General features: G+C 40.2%; 5 protein-coding genes across 8 annotated transcripts; 3 read left to right on the forward strand and 2 right to left on the reverse strand.

The window, feature by feature from the left end:
• The first annotated feature begins 1124 nt into the window (after window positions 1-1124).
• On the forward strand, window positions 1125-5754 carry LOC124310921 (hemocyte protein-glutamine gamma-glutamyltransferase-like). The gene is made up of 20 exons (XM_046775080.1): window positions 1125-1161; window positions 1422-1460; window positions 1531-1800; window positions 1880-1983; window positions 2047-2245; window positions 2313-2446; window positions 2532-2667; window positions 2745-2971; window positions 3042-3219; window positions 3291-3456; window positions 3524-3627; window positions 3696-3802; window positions 3871-3962; window positions 4033-4181; window positions 4247-4318; window positions 4397-4566; window positions 4637-4760; window positions 4843-5003; window positions 5101-5237; window positions 5317-5754. The coding sequence occupies exons 1-20, from the start codon at window positions 1140-1142 to the stop codon at window positions 5456-5458; spliced, it is 2733 nt and encodes a 910-aa protein (XP_046631036.1). The 5' UTR covers window positions 1125-1139; the 3' UTR covers window positions 5459-5754.
• Window positions 5753-7486, reverse strand: LOC124311269 (cytosolic 5'-nucleotidase 3-like). 3 transcript variants are annotated; one of them, XM_046775698.1, is made up of 8 exons: window positions 7395-7486; window positions 7147-7291; window positions 6959-7057; window positions 6817-6886; window positions 6676-6742; window positions 6447-6602; window positions 6007-6373; window positions 5753-5928 (listed from the first exon to the last, which is right to left on the reverse strand). In XM_046775698.1, exons 2-8 carry the CDS (start codon window positions 7165-7167, stop codon window positions 5815-5817), a joined length of 894 nt encoding a protein of 297 aa, XP_046631654.1. In that variant the 5' UTR covers window positions 7168-7291; window positions 7395-7486; the 3' UTR covers window positions 5753-5814. The 3 variants fall into 3 exon arrangements, with proteins under 3 accessions (XP_046631654.1, XP_046631655.1, XP_046631653.1); XM_046775699.1 differs by having other exon boundaries at window positions 7350-7448; XM_046775697.1 differs by having other exon boundaries at window positions 7147-7477.
• Window positions 7472-8284, forward strand: LOC124311500 (MRN complex-interacting protein-like). The gene is made up of 4 exons (XM_046776027.1): window positions 7472-7614; window positions 7708-7779; window positions 7838-8006; window positions 8071-8284. Exons 1-4 carry the CDS (start codon window positions 7564-7566, stop codon window positions 8178-8180), a joined length of 402 nt encoding a protein of 133 aa, XP_046631983.1. The 5' UTR covers window positions 7472-7563; the 3' UTR covers window positions 8181-8284.
• On the reverse strand, window positions 7991-10531 carry LOC124311139 (translation initiation factor eIF-2B subunit delta-like). Of its 2 annotated transcripts, XM_046775464.1 has the most exons (9): window positions 10450-10531; window positions 9981-10384; window positions 9698-9924; window positions 9529-9634; window positions 9146-9472; window positions 8808-9073; window positions 8562-8742; window positions 8281-8500; window positions 7991-8211 (listed from the first exon to the last, which is right to left on the reverse strand). In XM_046775464.1, the coding sequence occupies exons 2-8, from the start codon at window positions 10162-10164 to the stop codon at window positions 8286-8288; spliced, it is 1506 nt and encodes a 501-aa protein (XP_046631420.1). In that variant the 5' UTR covers window positions 10165-10384; window positions 10450-10531; the 3' UTR covers window positions 7991-8211; window positions 8281-8285. The 2 variants fall into 2 exon arrangements, with proteins under 2 accessions (XP_046631420.1, XP_046631419.1); XM_046775463.1 differs by lacking the exon at window positions 7991-8211 and having other exon boundaries at window positions 8219-8500.
• Window positions 10532-10690: 159 nt separating this feature from the next.
• LOC124311114 (RNA-binding protein 39-like) lies at window positions 10691-13982 on the forward strand. Its single transcript, XM_046775429.1, has 8 exons — window positions 10691-10837; window positions 10900-10972; window positions 11824-11873; window positions 11940-12429; window positions 12492-12584; window positions 12654-12929; window positions 13002-13379; window positions 13446-13982. Exons 2-8 carry the CDS (start codon window positions 10922-10924, stop codon window positions 13695-13697), a joined length of 1590 nt encoding a protein of 529 aa, XP_046631385.1. The 5' UTR covers window positions 10691-10837; window positions 10900-10921; the 3' UTR covers window positions 13698-13982.
• Window positions 13983-17106: the final 3124 nt, after the last annotated feature.

A 17106-nucleotide genomic window follows, 5' to 3' on the forward strand; every position in this document is an offset into this window, starting at 1 on the left:
AACTTCATGACTCAAATTTCTCTTCTCAGGATGGTACCAACTTTGTTATGTGAGATGTCGGTGAGATGGCTATTTCACCATTCGCCAAGCTTTGTTGCTTAGACAATAGCCCTGTATATATTATTATATCTTAAATTAAATTCCCCTTTAAAGAAGCATGATAATATTTCATTTAAATTTCCTTCAAAATGCGAAAATATTATTGTGATTTCACATTTATGGGTCATGTAAAGTTTGGTTTTTAATTTATGATTTCTACTCTTAGAACACTTTAATATTTACCAAAACATGTATGACTAGTTTGATTAATCAATTTAGCTGAGTAATGTTATTAAAACTAATCGAAATTTCTTCCTTATACAGCTGTCCAAAATTTCACTTAGGTTGGCCTATCCCGTTTAAGGTGATTGAGGTACGCCAACACATGTTATAATTTACTTAAATTTTGCAAAATTACTTATGAAAATGACACAATGGAATATTTTTAGGCATTTGCGTTTCACACTGTCAAGCATGAAGAGGACGTATAGTGTGATAACAGGAAAGCTAACTGCTTGACAGAAATGAAATTGAATATCCATGCGCCCTTTGCCTTAGAATTGTCTCTCTGCGCTCCTCTACACGAGCTATGGTAGCTAGCGGGTGAGGTAATTCAATCCCCGTATATTCCAACGTCCTCCGTCTTGTCTCACCTTATAGAATCAACGAAGCATGAAGCGACTACATAAGGCGGAAGAAATCTCAAGTTGAATTCGTGTTGGTTTTGCAGTAGCTGCGTGAACAGTCGTTGGTAGCGAGCTCTTCGAGTTTACCCAAATTCAGCCTTTTCATCTCTTTTTGAGTTGAGATATTGCGCTGACCTGTCTTCCCCATAAAGGTAGACACGTTTGTTAAACCACGGGCTCCGATCTCTCTTGCTGTGTCCTCTCCGATTTCGACCAAAGAAACAACTTTGAACTGGGTAGGTTTTAGGCTATTTTCTGGTAATATTTTCTTTCGACTCTTGATAGGAATCTAGAAAATTTTTAGTTTTGGTTTTCGTTTGTGTTTTCAAAACCTCTCCTAACAACAGAGCTCCTTTAAACAAAACCAAAAATCCCAAAATAAAACATTATTTTAAATCCGGTGTTGCAGAGACAATGCGTCGAAACGGGCAGTCAGGTAACAGCGCGCACAATTCATTTCCACTTTTAAGAAAGCAATCGAGGAATAACATTTTTAAGTAATTTACTGCACTTGTGCCTATTATTTACACACACGCGGAACATTCTAGTTCCCTTTTCCAAATTCAAAGTAGTCCTAAGGTGAATGAATTTTGGGCGTTCACACTGCACCCTTCGATCCTCATCATATTCATGCTGAACTTTATAGTCTCATCTTTTTTGTGATTCACAAAATTGCTTTTCTCTTTCACAATCTAGACACAATGAGTTCTCCAATGGCACAACCAGTATCTCCAGGTAATTGAAACATTTCTTATGAAAAAATTAGTTTCTAATTCAAGCCCTAATCAAACTGCACTATTTTCAGGCATGTTGCGTCGTTCAACGATGACTCAACAAGGATCTCCAGGCATGTTGCGTCGTTCAATGAGCGGCAACTCGGGTTTGAACAACTTGGCCAATTCATCGAGTTTCGTTCGTCGTAATAACGAACGCGATGGAATGGGAAACAATGTTGGAGTCAGTCCCGGAGGCAGCAATGCCGCCTACCGCGCCTCACTGGTCTCGCACTACGCCGAAGATTTGGATAGGCGTCGTCGCGCTGAACGAGCCGTCGAAGATATCCGCACCGATGGAAGTAATACAGAAATACATGTTCTATTCACTCTGTTATTACAATGCAATATTTACGCTTTTCATTTCATCTTAATTTACAGTGACTTCCGACAATCTGAAGATCGAGTCTGTTGAGCTGTTCGCACGGGACAACGCCCGCGAGCATCGCACTGATCGCTACGAGTTGGTTCTCGACAACGGCCGAGTAAATTGGACTTGACTCAATTTTTAAATTAATAAAATAACTTTTGTTTTGTTTTTGATAAAGGACATTGGATCGTCATCTTCAATGGTTATGTCCAGATCGATGACTAACATGTCCTCATTGTCATCGATGGACTACCGTTCATCTTCTTCGTCGTCCACTACTGTTCTTCGTCGTGGCCAGCCTTTCTTCATGGCTGTGCGCATGAAGGACCGCAACTTTGATCCTCGTCGCGATATCCTCCGAGCATCCTTCAGCTTTGGTATTTGTCGAAATTTAAAAGAGTCTAAACGCTTATCGTTTATTTATTTAATTATTGTTTTTGCCAGGCCCGAATCCTCAGGTTACCAAGGGAACCAAAGTTGTTTTGCCCTTCCGCATGAACCAACGCGAATTTAACCGAGCCCCGCAAAAGTGGGACATGCGCCTTCATCAACAGGAGGGTTTCAACATCACTTTCCAAGTATGTTATATTTTCAAAAAATTACAGTTTTGAGAATGGATATTATTCAGCAAACTAATAATTGATTTCCATCAATTGTTTATAGGTCCATATCCCTGCCAACGCACTAGTCGGACTTTGGCGTGTGACCATTGAAACCACCACGGCGACGCCCGGCGCCCGTGTCGACGAATTCCGTTTCAAGGATGACATTTACATCTTGTTCAACCCCTTCTGCCGAGGTTTGTGTTTTTCTACTTCTCTGATTATTTCCGTAGTTCAATTTGAATAGCTAATTGCAATTGTATTTACTGAACAGATGACCCAGTTTACTTGGACAACGAGGAACTTCGCAAGGAGTATCTGATGAATGAATCAGGCAAGGTGTACGTTGGCACCCATAACCGCCCCAAAGGCCGTCGTTGGATCTACGGACAGTTCTCTGATGTTGCTCTGCCAGCTGCCCAGCTTTTGTTGGAACAATCTGGACTCAACCCAACTGAAAGAGGCAACCCCGTCCAAGTTGTCCGCGCCATCGCCTCAATCGTAATTTAAATTAACATCCAGCGTTTCTTTTCTGTCCGATTCTAAAACATTTGTTCACGTTAATCAACAGATCAACGCAACCGATGGTTTCGGTTTGTTGGAAGGCAAATGGGAAGGCTCATTCGAAGACGGAGTTTGCCCATGGGTATGGACCGGAAGCTCCAAAATCTTCGAGCACTACTTGCGCAATGGATCCAAACCAGTCAAATACGGCCAATGCTGGGTGTTCGCCGCTGTGGCTACTTCCAGTAATTATCTGGACTTAAATCCCGGAATTTAGATTAGACGTTCTACAGCACTACTATTTTTCACCTTGCAGTCTTCCGCGCTTTGGGTATCCCATCTCGTCCCGTGACCAATTTCGTTTCCGCACGCGACACCAACCACACCATGTCGGTCGACAAGTACTTCGATGTCTTTGGCGATGAAATGAAAGGTGGCCCAGATGGCGACAATCAGGATGCCATGTGGAACTTCCATGCATGGTAATGGTTTTCGACTACTACTTTATTTGATTCACTAAAAATAACATTTTGTGATTTGATTGAATAGGACTGAAGTATGGATGTCACGCCCCGATCTCCAAACTGGATTCAACGGCTGGCAGGCAATTGACCCCACTCCTCCTCCTCAGTTCTGGCAGAAAAACGGTGGAGGTAATTTTGTTGGTGTGCTATTGTTGTTTTTAGTTTTGTGTTCAGTAAAATGTTGTTTCATTTCACAGACAAGAAGAACCGTGGACCATGGGCTGTTGAAGAATTCCGACGAGGCCCATCTTCCGTCGAGTCTGTTCGTCGTGGCGAAGTTGGATTCGCTTACGATACTCCCTACGTAATTAATACTGATCAACCCCTTCTCGAAACAACCATTTGACATGATATGAACATTGAATATTTCAGTTGTTTGCCGAAGTCAACGCTGAAGTTAGCCACTTCCAAGAGGATGAGACTTCACACTGGGGATTCAGGAAAATCCGTGTCAACAACTATCAGTAAGAGAAAAGCAGTCTAATAGTCTTTTAAAGAATTTGAATTCATTCATCAGTCTCTTTCATTTCACAGAGTTGGCCGCATGATCTTGACCAAGCGACCAGGAGCTGATGATGATGTCAGTGATGCCGATGCTGAAGATATTTCTAGTCTATACAAGAACCCCGATGGCATGTCCCGCTACCAGAAACAAGGAGACGGATGCTTTAACTCTCTCTTTAGTAATTTCAGTATTTATCAATTCAACTTTTAATAGCTAACCTATTTTTGGTTCTTTATTGAAAAGATCAAGGAATGTCATCTTCCTATTCAGATATGAGAGATCGTGAGAGAGACAGAGATATGAAGCTCTTCCCAAGTACTTACGATTTTTTTTTACAGTCTTCTTTTATTCTTTTTCTCAATCTTATGCAATTTATTATCGCCCTACAAATAGCTGGTTCACCTGCGGAGCGATTGTCTGCCATGAACGCATCTCGCAGCGTCGAGAAATCGCAGCCTATGTTTGAAGCTCATCGACCGACCAACGAAGATGTTTACTTCGACTTGATTGACCAAGAAAAGGTTGCCTGGGGACAGCCGTTCAACTTCCAAGTTCAAATTCAGGTGAATTTTACTCAAATTTTTTCTCTTTCCAAGAGTTTGTTTGTAAATTTCTCAAATTAATAATTTACAGAACCGCTCCCAAGAAATGAGGACCATCACGACAATCCTGTCTGCTAACTCCGTCTATTACACTGGAGTTACCGCTCGCCGTCTTGGACGCTGCGACCGTCAGTTCGTCCTTCAACCTGGAGGCCGTACGTTACTCTTTACATCAACAAATTTTACACCATTTTTCTATGTCAAGTATTCCTGACACATTTTAATTTTAAATTTTAGGAGAAACTATGCAAATCCGTATCAGCTGGGATGAGTACCGCGACAAAATTGTCGACTATGGGCATATCAAGATCTATGCCATGGCATCCGTACAAGAAACCAAGCAGTGTTGGAGCGAAGAAGAGGACTTCCAGCTTGAGAAACCCAAGCTGGATGTTCAGGTAATTTTCCGAAAAAAAAAAAAAAAAAAAAGAAAAATAAATTTGATTGAAATTGAATTTTGCACGAATTGCCAATACCGATAAAACTTTTCTTTAGATCCGAGGAAATCCCCAGGTTGGCCAGGATTGCTTCGCCACGTTTAGTTTCATGAACCCCATTTCAGTCACTTTGACCGAGTGCGAGTTCACTTTCGAAGGGCCTGGTCTGGTACGCGCCCAGACGGTTAAATACCGGTAAGTTGGCAGAAACGAAAATTTAAGCAAAAAACCTGTGACGAATATGATAATAATGGAAAAAACTAAATTCCTTCAGTGACGTGAAACCGGGAGAGATGATCAGCTTCGTCCAGAAGTTCATGCCTCGCTTCAATGGTGAGCGCAAACTTGTTGCTACTTTCAACTCCCGCGAGTTGGGCGACATTATTGGTTCCCGTCCGATCCATGTCCGTGATTAAGATACAATTCTTTCTAAAACCGGATTATGGATTTCCTTTGACATCATGATCTCGACATCTAAACGAACTCGGACTTGCCCAAGGAACATTGTTGAAAATTAGTCAAGTATTCTTTTTGCCTTCTCTGCACCTTTCACACCCCTTTCATCGACAGTTAGTCGCATTCTAGTGATGACTGGCCATTCTTCTTGTTATTCTAACATTCACTTCCCAACGGTGTTGGTCTTTAATTGCAGTTTATCATTTTTTACCTCTGAATGATGTTTTATCGGTTTGAATAAACTTCATCAAGTAAACTTTTTGCACTTGTATATTTATTATTACATTACATGTAGTTGAAACAAGATCTAGTTATCTTAAGATTCATTAGCTAGTACAGATTTAAGAATCGCATCTGGGATATCCATGGATTGGTCATCGACTAAAACGATGTCAAACTCTCCCTTGTACTTCTCCAAACGTTCTTCAATCTAGGTTTAATGCAACGAAAGTCTTGGTTATTTACTGTATGAAGTAGGAAACTGTAGGTAATTGGAAAAAAGTAAAACCTTGTCGTTGAGAAATCCGATGGTTAGAACGGTGCTTGGCGGTTCGACACCTTTTGACATTTGAAGGTCGCCAAGCGAGTCACCCAGTAATATCACATTATGGCGATGTGATAAATCTTGGAAGTAGGTGGACGAATGGGGAATTGATGTCTCATTTTTGTTGTACATATGAATCAATTTGTCAGTGAATGCAACTAATTTTCCTTCAGTATTATAGGTCATGTAGTTTGAAATCACTTTCACATTATCCTGTGTGAGATTGTTGGCAAGTAAAGCTTCATCAATGACATCTCCTACGCCAGCTGAAAACACTAGAATAGGAATATTTGCTGCATTCAAGTCTTTCATAAACTGCAATGTTCCATCCCTTTATGTGAGTAAACAATTTGTAAATGGATTTCATTTTACATTCACTAGATTTTTAAGAATATTGCTGGTACCTGAACTCTATTGGATTTTCTTTGACCATTAAAGCAAAATCATGTTTATACAAATTGCTATGCTCCAGCAGTTCATGAGCACCATCATACCATTCAATCATTAGAGGAATCTTCTCTTCCACTGACAAATGTTGGTCTATTTCAACTGGGTAGTACCTGATTAGAGAAAATATTCATTTATAATGACTTTATAACTATAGGTATAATTGCTTAAAAAATGAAACAGTACTTGTTAAACATTTCTTTGCTTTTAAGTTTGTAGTGGTCAGGCAGTTTTGAGTAATTTTCAACAACACCTTAAATTGAGAACGCAAGTTAATTTTCAATGTTTTATTATCTAATTTTAATAATTTAATGTTATGTCTCTTACCATGGCAAGATAACTTCCTTACTCCATCTACATGGAATTTGGTCAAAGTGAAGTCAAAATCAGCAATTACCTTGTAGGATAAAAAAAAATAGTTAGGTTTTTCACACCATTTTTTAATGATTCAGTTGGGTTTGGGTCTTACTTGCAATTTATCATGGGTTCCAGCTATCAGTTTGTTAATCTTGTCCCCAACATTTTGCCAATCCTTAACATGGACATGGCTTAATTTTAAGTTGGGAATCTAGGAAGTTCAAATTGAAGAAATTTATTAGAAATAAGATCTAGAACATGCCACATGTAGGAAATTCGGAAATTCATTTTTCTGTTTACTAAGGAAATGAGGTTGTCCATGATTTTGATGTTACAAATATTCCTTGATGGTTGACGACCTTGACTTAACTGATTAGTGACAGTGGTCTTTGCTAAGAAGGGTTTGGTCGCTTTTAGGCTTGAATTACTTCGTTTCCCAGTTACCCTGAAAGAAGATATAACGTGGAAAACTGTTGGTGTTCTTAAAATCATTCACTAATTACGAATTAAGTTATTTCTTGAATAGTTTTAGTAACAATAATCTGTACCCTTGACACGTGATAACGAGAACGAGAACCTAAATTCAAGCAATCAACTTCAAATTTATCCAATTGCAGACGATGCTTACATAACTGTTGCCATGACGACTGCTGCAGTCGTCAATCCGTCATACTTTTGAAAACTAAAATTGTACTCCTTTTTTATTTTTACGTTAATATGCCACAAGAATTTTGTATTTACAAATGTTATTCTTGCAGCACATTTCAGGTAGTTCAAGAATCCTTGTAGCCTATATGCCTATATTTTCAGAGTCCTGAATGTGTTTTACTTTTGTTGTGAAATCTCCTTTATCTATGTTAGGTTCATATTGTTAAAAAGAGTAGCAAGAAATGGGCCTGCAAGATGTGTGGAGAAAAACAGACTATCATCAAGGTATTAAAAATGTAAACAATGTAGAAACAATTGAGAAACTGAGTTCAGGTTTTTACAGGTTTTTGGACAGGGATCAGCAAAGGATTGTCGAGAGCATGTACAGAAACTAAATTTAATGAAAGGGATGTCAGTAGAACCTGTAGAAAGTGAGAAAACTGAAACTGTTAACCAAAACCAAGAAAATGAATCTGTTCATAACAAACGAAAATCGTGTGAGGAATACTCTGGTATGTAATTTTTTAATGTGTAGCAGCACTTTTTAATCTAACAATTACATTTTTCTATTATTAGATGAGGATGATCAAAGAAATGTGGTTGAATCAGAATCTCAAGTAAGGGTCCCCTCAGTTAAAATATCGAAATGGTCTTGTTTTCTTGATTCAGACTCGGATGTTAATTGATGTTACAATAACATAATGGCTCACATAAATTGTACAAATTATCAGAAGAAAATTGTATTTTTTCACCACCAGAAATTTTTTAATAATAAACCAATCAAACCTTATTTATATAGCCGTTTCAGCATGCTTAACACGCAAAACAACCGGGACCGACGTACAAGGAACACTTCCCAGTTCGGTTATGACAGCTGTAACAAGATCGCCTGGCGTCACGTCATAAGTCAAGTTAAGAAGAGAAAGTTGGGGTAATTCCCTCCAATTGGCGATAGAGTGAACGAACGGTTTTCCTTTGACCGCCGCAACAAGGTCATCTGGGTCACCTGTCAAGAGACAACGATTACTCGAATTCTGAGGAAGAAAAGTTAATATTTAATTAGGTACCTAGCTCGTTGAATACAAACGAATCGGTTTGGACGCGTTCGCAAAACTTGTGAGTCTCACAACAGACCAACACTGGCACGTTGTGGGCTTTAGCAACAAGGGCCACTTGGGATGAGCCAACGCGTGACATAACGTTACCATTCGCCAACAAAGCGTGAGCTCCCAACAAAACTTTCGTTACCTAATAATAAGCGCAATACATGCGATAGTTGTAGGTATCGACGATGTAAATTGATTGGTACAAACCTCTGGCATGATGTAAGAGGCTCCCGAGATGAGCATGTAAACTGAAGGGATTTTAGCAGCTACAAGTCGCCGAAGAAGTTGAAGACCTTCTGATCTTGGGCTACTGTCTAGCACAACAACTCGAAACTTCTTGTTATCCTCGTTGAATGCTTTCAGCAAAATTTGCAGCAGCAGCGATGAGTATCCGTATGTCAGAATGACATCACCGGAAGCAATTTTTTTGCTGGCTTCTTGACAGATCGCCTTCCCTGCTAATTCGACGTTTTCTATTGAACGAGAGAAATACGCAGATTAAGGAAGTAATTTTACCAATATATTTCGGAATCCATCTGTAGTACCTTGGATATATTTGTCAATTTGTTCATGAAGATATTGTTTTGCTTGAACATCGCTGTACTCGGAAGGGATGTTGGTGATGTGTCTCTTTAGAAAACGTATGACGTTCCCCATGGAGACCGATATAGGCCGACATTGTTTCAAAAAGTTAATGCAAGGTTTCAGACTATTTTCTAGGTCTCGTGATAGCTCCTTGTGCTCTGGTGTAGAATAATCAGAGATAACCTTCTTGAAGGCCTCCAGTAAAGCTACAGCTCTGGCATTGCTACCACAAATGATACCACTTGCATACTGCAAACCAAGTTTAATTACAGCAGGATGAATATTGCCTATTAAAAATGTTACTCAGTGAAACAAATGAGGAATAATTTATTAAAACTTTTACTTTGATTTATGGATAAATCTTTTGTGAGTAGCCCAATTCTTCTTTCTTGTTGATGAAGATGGGAAAATAACTGAATTTTTCTTTCAGCAGGAGGAAGCTGTGGAACCTTTAATTTAATTCACAATATATGTTAGTAAATAGACAGTCTCTAATGATAATTATTACCCACCTTTTGGGTTACACATTTTCTGACCAGTCTCTTCTCCACACTGGGTCTGTCAGCTTGAATCTGATCAGGAATTCTCTTTGCTTGTGCAGCTTTAGGTGCTGCAGATTGCTTTGCTTCTGGTGCAGCGGGTGCTGCTTTAGCAGCCCTCTGAGCTTCCTGCTTTTGACGCCTCTCTGCCTTAAGTTCTGCTTTTGATTTTCCAGTTTCATCTGCCTTAGCAGGATTACCTACGAAAATGTCAAACTTGAAAACAATGCCAATAACCATACTTTTTAAAACATACTAATTTCCTTGAAGGTTTGAGGTGGTTCTGAAACTACCGTTACTGGTACAGGAACAGAAGGAGTAGGAGTAGTAGCTTTAACTGCTGGTTGAGATTTCTTAGCAGCCTTTTCTGCTTTCTTGGCCTTTCTCTCTGCCAAAATTTCTTCCTTTGTTTTCTCTTGCCCTTTTTTCCCTGCTTCCATTCTTTCCAGTTATATTAAAAAACAGAAACGATTTTTAAATTGCCAATATTAAACACACTCTTGTTATCACGTATTGCTTGAACGTGAAAATTATTGAAGAACTCGTGAAAATAACAAACTGATGTGAGCCATATGAGGATTGCCAAGCAGACGAACCAACAAAAGTTTAATTAAATCGATTAATCGATTAGTTATGAATTTTTGTTTCTGTAATGTAAAACTGATAAATAAAGATAGGCCTAATATAGAAAAATAATACACCTAAATTTTTTTAGCAAACTGTACCTTCTCGTTCAGATTTGCACAATTACAGAAACCGGATTTCTGCAAGGAGAGAACTGACAGAGTCAACTGACGCAATCTAATGAAATACAGCCCAAATTTTGCTAACATTTTAAGAAAAATATAGTTTTTTAAATGAAAAAATCAAACTACTGATAAATGGTAAAATCATTTTTGTTTTTACGATTTTCGCCTTGCGTGGTCACTCCTCACTCGGCGGAATTCGGACTGGCTGCTCGCTGTTGTTTACGTAAACTAAATGTTGATATGACAACGTTGAATAGCTTCTAGAACCTCCATTTTCTTTTACGCGAGTCCAGCAGCAGTAAACTGCGTTTTTATTGACGCGTAATTGAAACCGTCTTTACGTCGTTCTTGTAATTTTTTGCAGGTATAAATTTGGTTGATTCTGTGAAAAAAAAAACTGTGTTTACATGTGAAATTCTTCTATAGGAAATCTCAAAGGTTTATCACCATGGATGAAGATATTGATGCCTTGTTGGAGGCCGCATTTGATAAGAAAGGGGTAAGTGAAAGCGTGATGTGGGTTTGTCCAGATTAAATGTTAGTGTTGTAAATATGTATGAATTAGAAACACTGGAATAGGTTGGGAAATGTAAAAATTCCTCATTTTATTCCTCATGTAGAGCCATGTAAATTCGCGTGCTGCGTTGTTTTCTCTTCAACATCTTGCCCAGGTAGGGTATCTTAAACTGAAAACCGGGCATTCTAGCGTCATTTGATGACTTGTTGAGAAGGATGCTCTGTTGAAATATATCTTCAATGCCTCCCTCTCTTTAAGTCCCACGCAATTCACAAAAATGAAGGTTCCCTTTTTTCTGTCGTCTTAGGACCCAGCCTCTGTTGGAGGAGAGAGCCAACACCCACTGATCTGGAATTGTGGAGGCATATATATTTTTTATTACTTTGAATCTTTCCAGGTCCCTTTTTCTGCCTTCGCTCTCCAAATTCAAATCCAAGTGCATATCAACTTTGAGTTGTGCTATGCGAGCCAACATTTAAGAGCAAGTTCTGTCATTGGAACTTCTAATAGGTTTATGGTTAAAGAAATGTTTTTACTAGGGATATCATAAGAGTGGGTTTTTGTTTCTCGTTTGAAAGATTTGTTGCAGATTGCTTAAGGCGAATGGAATGTGGTTCTGGTTAGGGCAAGGTAAGTTTTAGGTAAACTTCGATGGGGACATCCTGTGTACAATCTGCGCTTTCGTCTGCACGAGTCGTTTCATCGTAGCTAATTGTAACATCGATTTAATCTTTGTTTATTTTTTCTTTTACCCTTCTTTTGTCCTTCTTACCCAATTGCCATTCCCTTACTTTCCATTGGCCTGATTCATCACGTTCTGCTGTGTACTCCAGGGCGAAGCTGAGGGGAAAGTCAACGGAGACGCTGCCCACCGAGTGAATGGGTAGGAAAATTAGTTTTTCTCTTTCCGTTTAAATATTTAATATTGACGTTTTTTTATTTATTTTAGAAGCGACGCCAAAGAAAAGAAATCAGATAAGGAGCGCGACAAAGATAAGGACCGAGAAAAAGATAAGGACCGCGACAAGGACAGGGAAAGGGGTAAGGATCGTGAGAAAGACAAGGATGGAGGAAAGGAAAAAGACAGAGACCGCCGGTCAGGCCGTAGTGATCGACACAGAAGTCGCAGTAGAGATCGTAAAGATCGAGACCGCCGTAAAAGTCGCAGTCGTGACCGAGGTGGGCGTCGTTCTCGTAGTCCTCGTGATTCGCGCCGGAGATCTCGCAGTCCTCACCGCGATGGGCGGAAGCGATCACGCAGTCCGAAAGGAGGAAAAGATCGTGAAAGGAACCGTGGTCGTCGGTCTCCAACTCCGATTAAAAAACAATTGACCGAAATGACCGTTGAAGAGCGCGATGCCCGAACTGTGTTTTGTATGCAATTGTCCCAGCGGATCCGAGCCAGAGACTTGGAAGAATTCTTCTCTGCTGTTGGCAAGGTAACTAATTTAAATTCTGTAATTTTTCTGCGTTGTAGATTAACTTTAATGAATATTTTCAGGTTCGAGATGTGAGGTTGATTACTTGTAATAAGACACGCCGCTTTAAAGGACTTTGCTACGTTGAGTTTGCTGAACCGGAATCAGTTCCTTTGGTAAGTTGGTTTCGATTAAACAAGTGGAAACATTTTTAATTTCTTTTCCTTTAACATATCCTGTTACAGGCGATCGCATTGACAGGTCAAAGATTGTGCGGCGTACCAATCGTCGTTCAGCCAACTCAAGCAGAAAAGAACCGCCTGGCTGGAAGTAACATGCCTGCTATGAGCTCGTTTAACAAAGGTCCCAATGGTCCCATGCGCTTATACGTCGGATCTCTCCATTTCAATATCACTGAAGATATGTTACGCAGCATCTTCGAACCTTTCGGCAAAATTGAACACATGCAGCTCATGATTGATACGGAAACGGGCCGCTCGAAAGGATATGGTTTCATTACGGTAAAAAAGAAAAATTTATCAATTTTATGACGCAAATCTTTTAACATTTTTTCCTTGTTCTCCTGAAATTAGTTCCGAAATGCCGAAGATGCTAAAAAAGCAATGGAACAATTAAATGGATTCGAACTGGCTGGCCGACCTATGAAAATTAACCACGTGACGGAACACTTCACTGGAAACCACACATATTTGGACAGTGACGAGATGGATCGTGCTGGCATTGATTTAGGAGCTACCGGTCGGCTCCAGTTGATGGCAAAATTAGCTCAAGGCACAGGTTTGGAGATTCCAGCAGCTGCTCAGTCAGCGCTCAACCTGCAGGCGTCCATTCAAGCAGCTCAACAACAAGCTTTGCCTGTTGCCTCTGTCGCTCCACCCATTGCCACTCAATGTTTCATGCTCTCCAACATGTTTGATTCAAGTTCTGAGACGCATCCCTTGTGGCATCAGGTAATTCATCAAGAGCTTTCGACTAAGTTTCTTTTAGAGCGTAGTACTCATGCTGTTTTTCCTTAGGAAATTTGCGACGACGTGATGGACGAATGCAACAAACACGGTGGCGTACTTCACATTTATGTTGACAAGGCATCGCCCCAGGGTAACGTCTATGTCAAGTGTCCATCCGTGACTGTAGCTGTGAACGCTGTCAATGCTCTGCACGGACGCTGGTTTGCTGGCCGAATCATCACAGCAGCTTATGTCCCTCTAATTAACTATCATTCTTTGTTCCCCGACTCCATCACGGCCACGACGCCATTGAGAAAGTGAAGTCCATCAAAAGCTTTATAACTCTTGCGTCAGTCGTCTCCGTTGCCCATCAACAGTTATTGCGCTCGTGTACAGACCTATTCATTTCCATTTTGACCCAATAGACACTCGCATCCCACTTGTGTCTTAGAGGATATCCCATTCGCCTCAACTATTTTTGCATTAAAAGATCGCCAGGGTTGAAGAGGGAAAATTTATTAACTGGGTTTCTCATATGGATGTAATCAGAATTGAGTATGCCGATGATTTGTCGTTCATTAATACACCCGACTTTTTTCTCTTTGACTACACGATTTTTTTTTTTTATTATTAAGTTCTCATTGACGTTGCCAGACGAAATTTTAGATACAAATAAATTAATAAGGAATAAAACGTAATTAAAAGCCACCTATTATCTCTGCCTTTCTCAATAGTTAATTAGTAAACCACAGTTCAACAATTAGTAACTATGAAATGTGAAAATATTTTCAGATCTTGGAATCACACGTGGTTACTAAATGCTAATTAGGACTAGTGCTGTCGTCTGCTGCCGAAATCTCATTTAGTTTTTGTCCAAGTTCAGAGCAGAAGTCCTAGGGGATCTCGGTGGCTCATTTTCGATTTTTAAATCGTCGAATTCTGAATAACTTATACGAAATTTCTAAATTAAGTGAACCCGTGATACAACCGTGATACAAAAAATATCCAAATATACGTACTCTTCGACAGCTTGAAACAATGTGTGTCGAGTAAAACCACGTGGTTCAGTGAATATAGTTTCAGTCGTTAACACTTCAATTCTCGGCATCGATCGTGTTCTAAACTTCTCATTTCAGTGTTAAATAATGTTGTTCGCCCAATCAGACTGACTGACTCGTTGATATCCGATATTGTAGTATCTGGTTGGCAAAAAGTTTGCTTGAGAGAAACTTGAACTAGAAAGAATTTGTCACGCTCCTACAGCCATTGGAATACTGTTGGATGACGAAATCTTGTTACGTCGATAGCCTCCTTCCTTCCTCGACGTCGATTCCACTAGATCGCCTTGTCCAATTTCCCGGCCAAATCAGGTAAGAACGATGGAAACTCGTCTCCTAAGTAGTCCAATTTACCCAGCTTAGTTAATGGGCGTAATATTGGTTGATTCATGTGTGTGTAGTATTGTGTTGACAACAAAGTTGACCCTGCCCGTTGATCCGTCTTTCTACTATCGATCATCTTTGTTATCGAATGCGATGATGTGTATGCAAACAAGGTCTCTGAGTGGTGAAGGAGATATATAACAAGAACGACGATAAGGGGGGAGGTAGAAAAGTGGAAGCTGTTAGAGAGAGAGGTAGTAGGTGACTTTAGGTTTTAGGCCATCAAACTTCAATAACGCGTAGAGAGAGTATAGTCTCTCGAAACAAGGAGGAGGTTGCAGAGGTCCTTTGATTCTTGCAACTTAGCAGAGATCAAAGACCATCATCACACAGCCATATGCTCTTTGACCAATAAGGTATTGGATGCCGCATCACTTATCACGAGTACCCGGGGAAGCACAGACAAGACCTGGTCTACATATAATACATCGTCATATACCCGTCTATGTATAGCCCGTTAATATTGAGGCCTCTTTTTTCTTTTAAAAACGACTTATTTGGCTCGCTGACGTCACCATCTCCCCACATTTTAGACATTTTCCTTTTATTGTCGGGTCGAAATGAATCTTTTGTGTCAAAGGCGAGTTTACCACGCGAACCAAAACAACCGTCAAAGCCAAAGTTGGAATCGTTGCCGAAAGATATTTGGCGTTCTGCAAAGGAAAAGTCCTTTTCCTGTTCATTCCTGAATAAAACTCTCTGTTATCTGTCCTCCTTTACCTTTAAATATCGGTGACAAGTGTGTTTACTCGGCCGTTCGTTCTCGTTCGTTATTGACACACAGACTGTATTGATATTGAAGAATGCCGGCCCTCCAACAAAGCTCCCAGATTGAATGTAAACCTCCCCCCTCGTCGGTCCAAAGACGATGATGTTGCCTCGTTTCATAGAATTCCGCTTTAGAAATTTCAGTTCTTGTCAATACAGCGGTCTGGGGGAAAGAAGAAGAAGAAAGCTATATCGCAGGATGGTTCAACTAGTGTGCCTATGGGAAAACAAATATTGTCGATGCATCAATTCGGCAAAGACTTGGTGGGTATCATTGTCGTCAAGGAGATATGGTCGTCTATCACTCGTCTCGCTCGTGTGCTCTCGACGACGACTCCCGTCGTGAGTGGCAGCAGCCTCGGCTAATGAAAACCGACGAAACTGCTGAACGATTGGGCGACTTGAGTTGACTTGTCAGCCGGGGTTCGCAAGGTGATTGCCAGATGATGATGTTTGTGCGTGTGTGTGTGCTTCTTCTTCTATCTTCACCTGTTGTCATGTGGATTTGATTGGCAAAAGAGGGCGCTGTCATATCATCCGTGGAGCCAATTAGCGTCGGAGCGGAGAACGGCGCATTTGTTTTCGACAGCTCGTCGCATATATCACCCGCGAATATAAAGAACTCGTCACTATATACACACAAACCCGATTCTCCCGAACTGTGCTCATGGGGAGTATAGTAGTAGTAGTTATAAGTAGGCATCTCTTTTAAATCGTCGCGAGACATTCACTTTGACGTATAGAATCTGGGAACGCCAGGCACCAACACTCGTCGTCGTCGTCGTTTTGTTGTCTTTTCTTTTCTCTCCTCTAAGCCATTTTCTCCTTTTTAACCGGCAAAGGGGAAAGAGACCTTTATAAGGTACGTGTGACAAGAGAAGAAGAGGAAACGAAAGGCACTGTCTGTTATTGCTTTTGGCTCTTTTGACTCGGCGCTCTTAGCTGTTCGCTTCGTCGCACACGGATGCGCTCAACTACTTAATGTGAGGCGAGAGGAATATCAAGTTGGTGGCGAAATCAAAAAAAAAAAGAAGAAGAGGGGCCCAACAAAGTTGGAATCGATATTACTACGTAACCCACTCATTTTTCTCTCTGTGTGTATACTGCTGTACACTATACTACTCGGCTTGTCGGCTGTGTGTGTACGTTCCGGGTTTATTTGAATTCTTAATATTTATTGCGTGATCCGCATATCTTTCCTTTTATATTTGTTTATTTCCCGGGAAATGTTTTCCCAGTTCTCGAACGGTAATTGAAAAAATGTTTCCTTACCATCTTACTTATTGTATCGCTCTTTACTTTTAAAAAACAAGCGAGAAAGAGAAGAAGCAAATTCGACTCGTTTTTTCGCCTTTGATTCATTTTGACTTTTGATCTTTTCCCGCCGCTATTATTCACGTCGGATATAAAGAGATGATTAAAAAAAAAAAGAGGCGAGCTTGGGACAAGAAGCAAAATCTAAAACGTAAAATGGTTGGATAAGATTGCTTGGCAGCGGGAGGGGGTTTTTGATAGTCTGC

The sequence above is a fragment of the Daphnia pulicaria genome, chromosome 8, assembly GCF_021234035.1.
Source record: "Daphnia pulicaria isolate SC F1-1A chromosome 8, SC_F0-13Bv2, whole genome shotgun sequence".
Classification (NCBI taxonomy): Eukaryota; Metazoa; Arthropoda; class Branchiopoda; order Diplostraca; family Daphniidae; genus Daphnia; species Daphnia pulicaria.

Bases quoted from the DNA above. Each gene is read 5' to 3' on its own strand.
- LOC124311269 (XM_046775697.1), bottom strand. From the start codon at position 7,338: ATGATTTTAAGAACACCAACAGTTTTCCACGTTATATCTTCTTTCAGG. The intron at 7,058-7,146 runs GTAAACAGAAAA...TGAACTTCCTAG, and splicing joins TGGACAACCTCATTTCCTTA to ATTCCCAACTTAAAATTAAG. The intron at 6,887-6,958 runs GTAAGACCCAAA...TTATCCTACAAG, and splicing joins GAACCCATGATAAATTGCAA to GTAATTGCTGATTTTGACTT.
- LOC124310921 (XM_046775080.1), top strand. From the start codon at position 1,140: ATGCGTCGAAACGGGCAGTCAG. The intron at 1,162-1,421 runs GTAACAGCGCGC...TTCACAATCTAG, and splicing joins GCGTCGAAACGGGCAGTCAG to ACACAATGAGTTCTCCAATG. The intron at 2,246-2,312 runs GTATTTGTCGAA...TGTTTTTGCCAG, and splicing joins CCGAGCATCCTTCAGCTTTG to GCCCGAATCCTCAGGTTACC.
- LOC124311114 (XM_046775429.1), top strand. From the start codon at position 10,922: ATGGATGAAGATATTGATGCCTTGTTGGAGGCCGCATTTGATAAGAAA. The intron at 11,874-11,939 runs GTAGGAAAATTA...TATTTATTTTAG, and splicing joins GCTGCCCACCGAGTGAATGG to AAGCGACGCCAAAGAAAAGA. The intron at 12,930-13,001 runs GTAAAAAAGAAA...TCCTGAAATTAG, and splicing joins AAGGATATGGTTTCATTACG to TTCCGAAATGCCGAAGATGC.
- LOC124311139 (XM_046775464.1), bottom strand. From the start codon at position 10,164: ATGGAAGCAGGGAAAAAAGGGCAAGAGAAAACAAAGGAAGAAATTTTG. The intron at 9,635-9,697 runs GTGGGTAATAAT...ATTAAATTAAAG, and splicing joins GAAAATGTGTAACCCAAAAG to GTTCCACAGCTTCCTCCTGC. The intron at 8,501-8,561 runs GTACCTAATTAA...GTCTCTTGACAG, and splicing joins GTTTGTATTCAACGAGCTAG to GTGACCCAGATGACCTTGTT.
- LOC124311500 (XM_046776027.1), top strand. From the start codon at position 7,564: ATGCCACAAGAATTTTGTATTTACAAATGTTATTCTTGCAGCACATTT. The intron at 7,615-7,707 runs GTAGTTCAAGAA...TATCTATGTTAG, and splicing joins ATTCTTGCAGCACATTTCAG to GTTCATATTGTTAAAAAGAG. The intron at 8,007-8,070 runs GTATGTAATTTT...TTCTATTATTAG, and splicing joins ATCGTGTGAGGAATACTCTG to ATGAGGATGATCAAAGAAAT.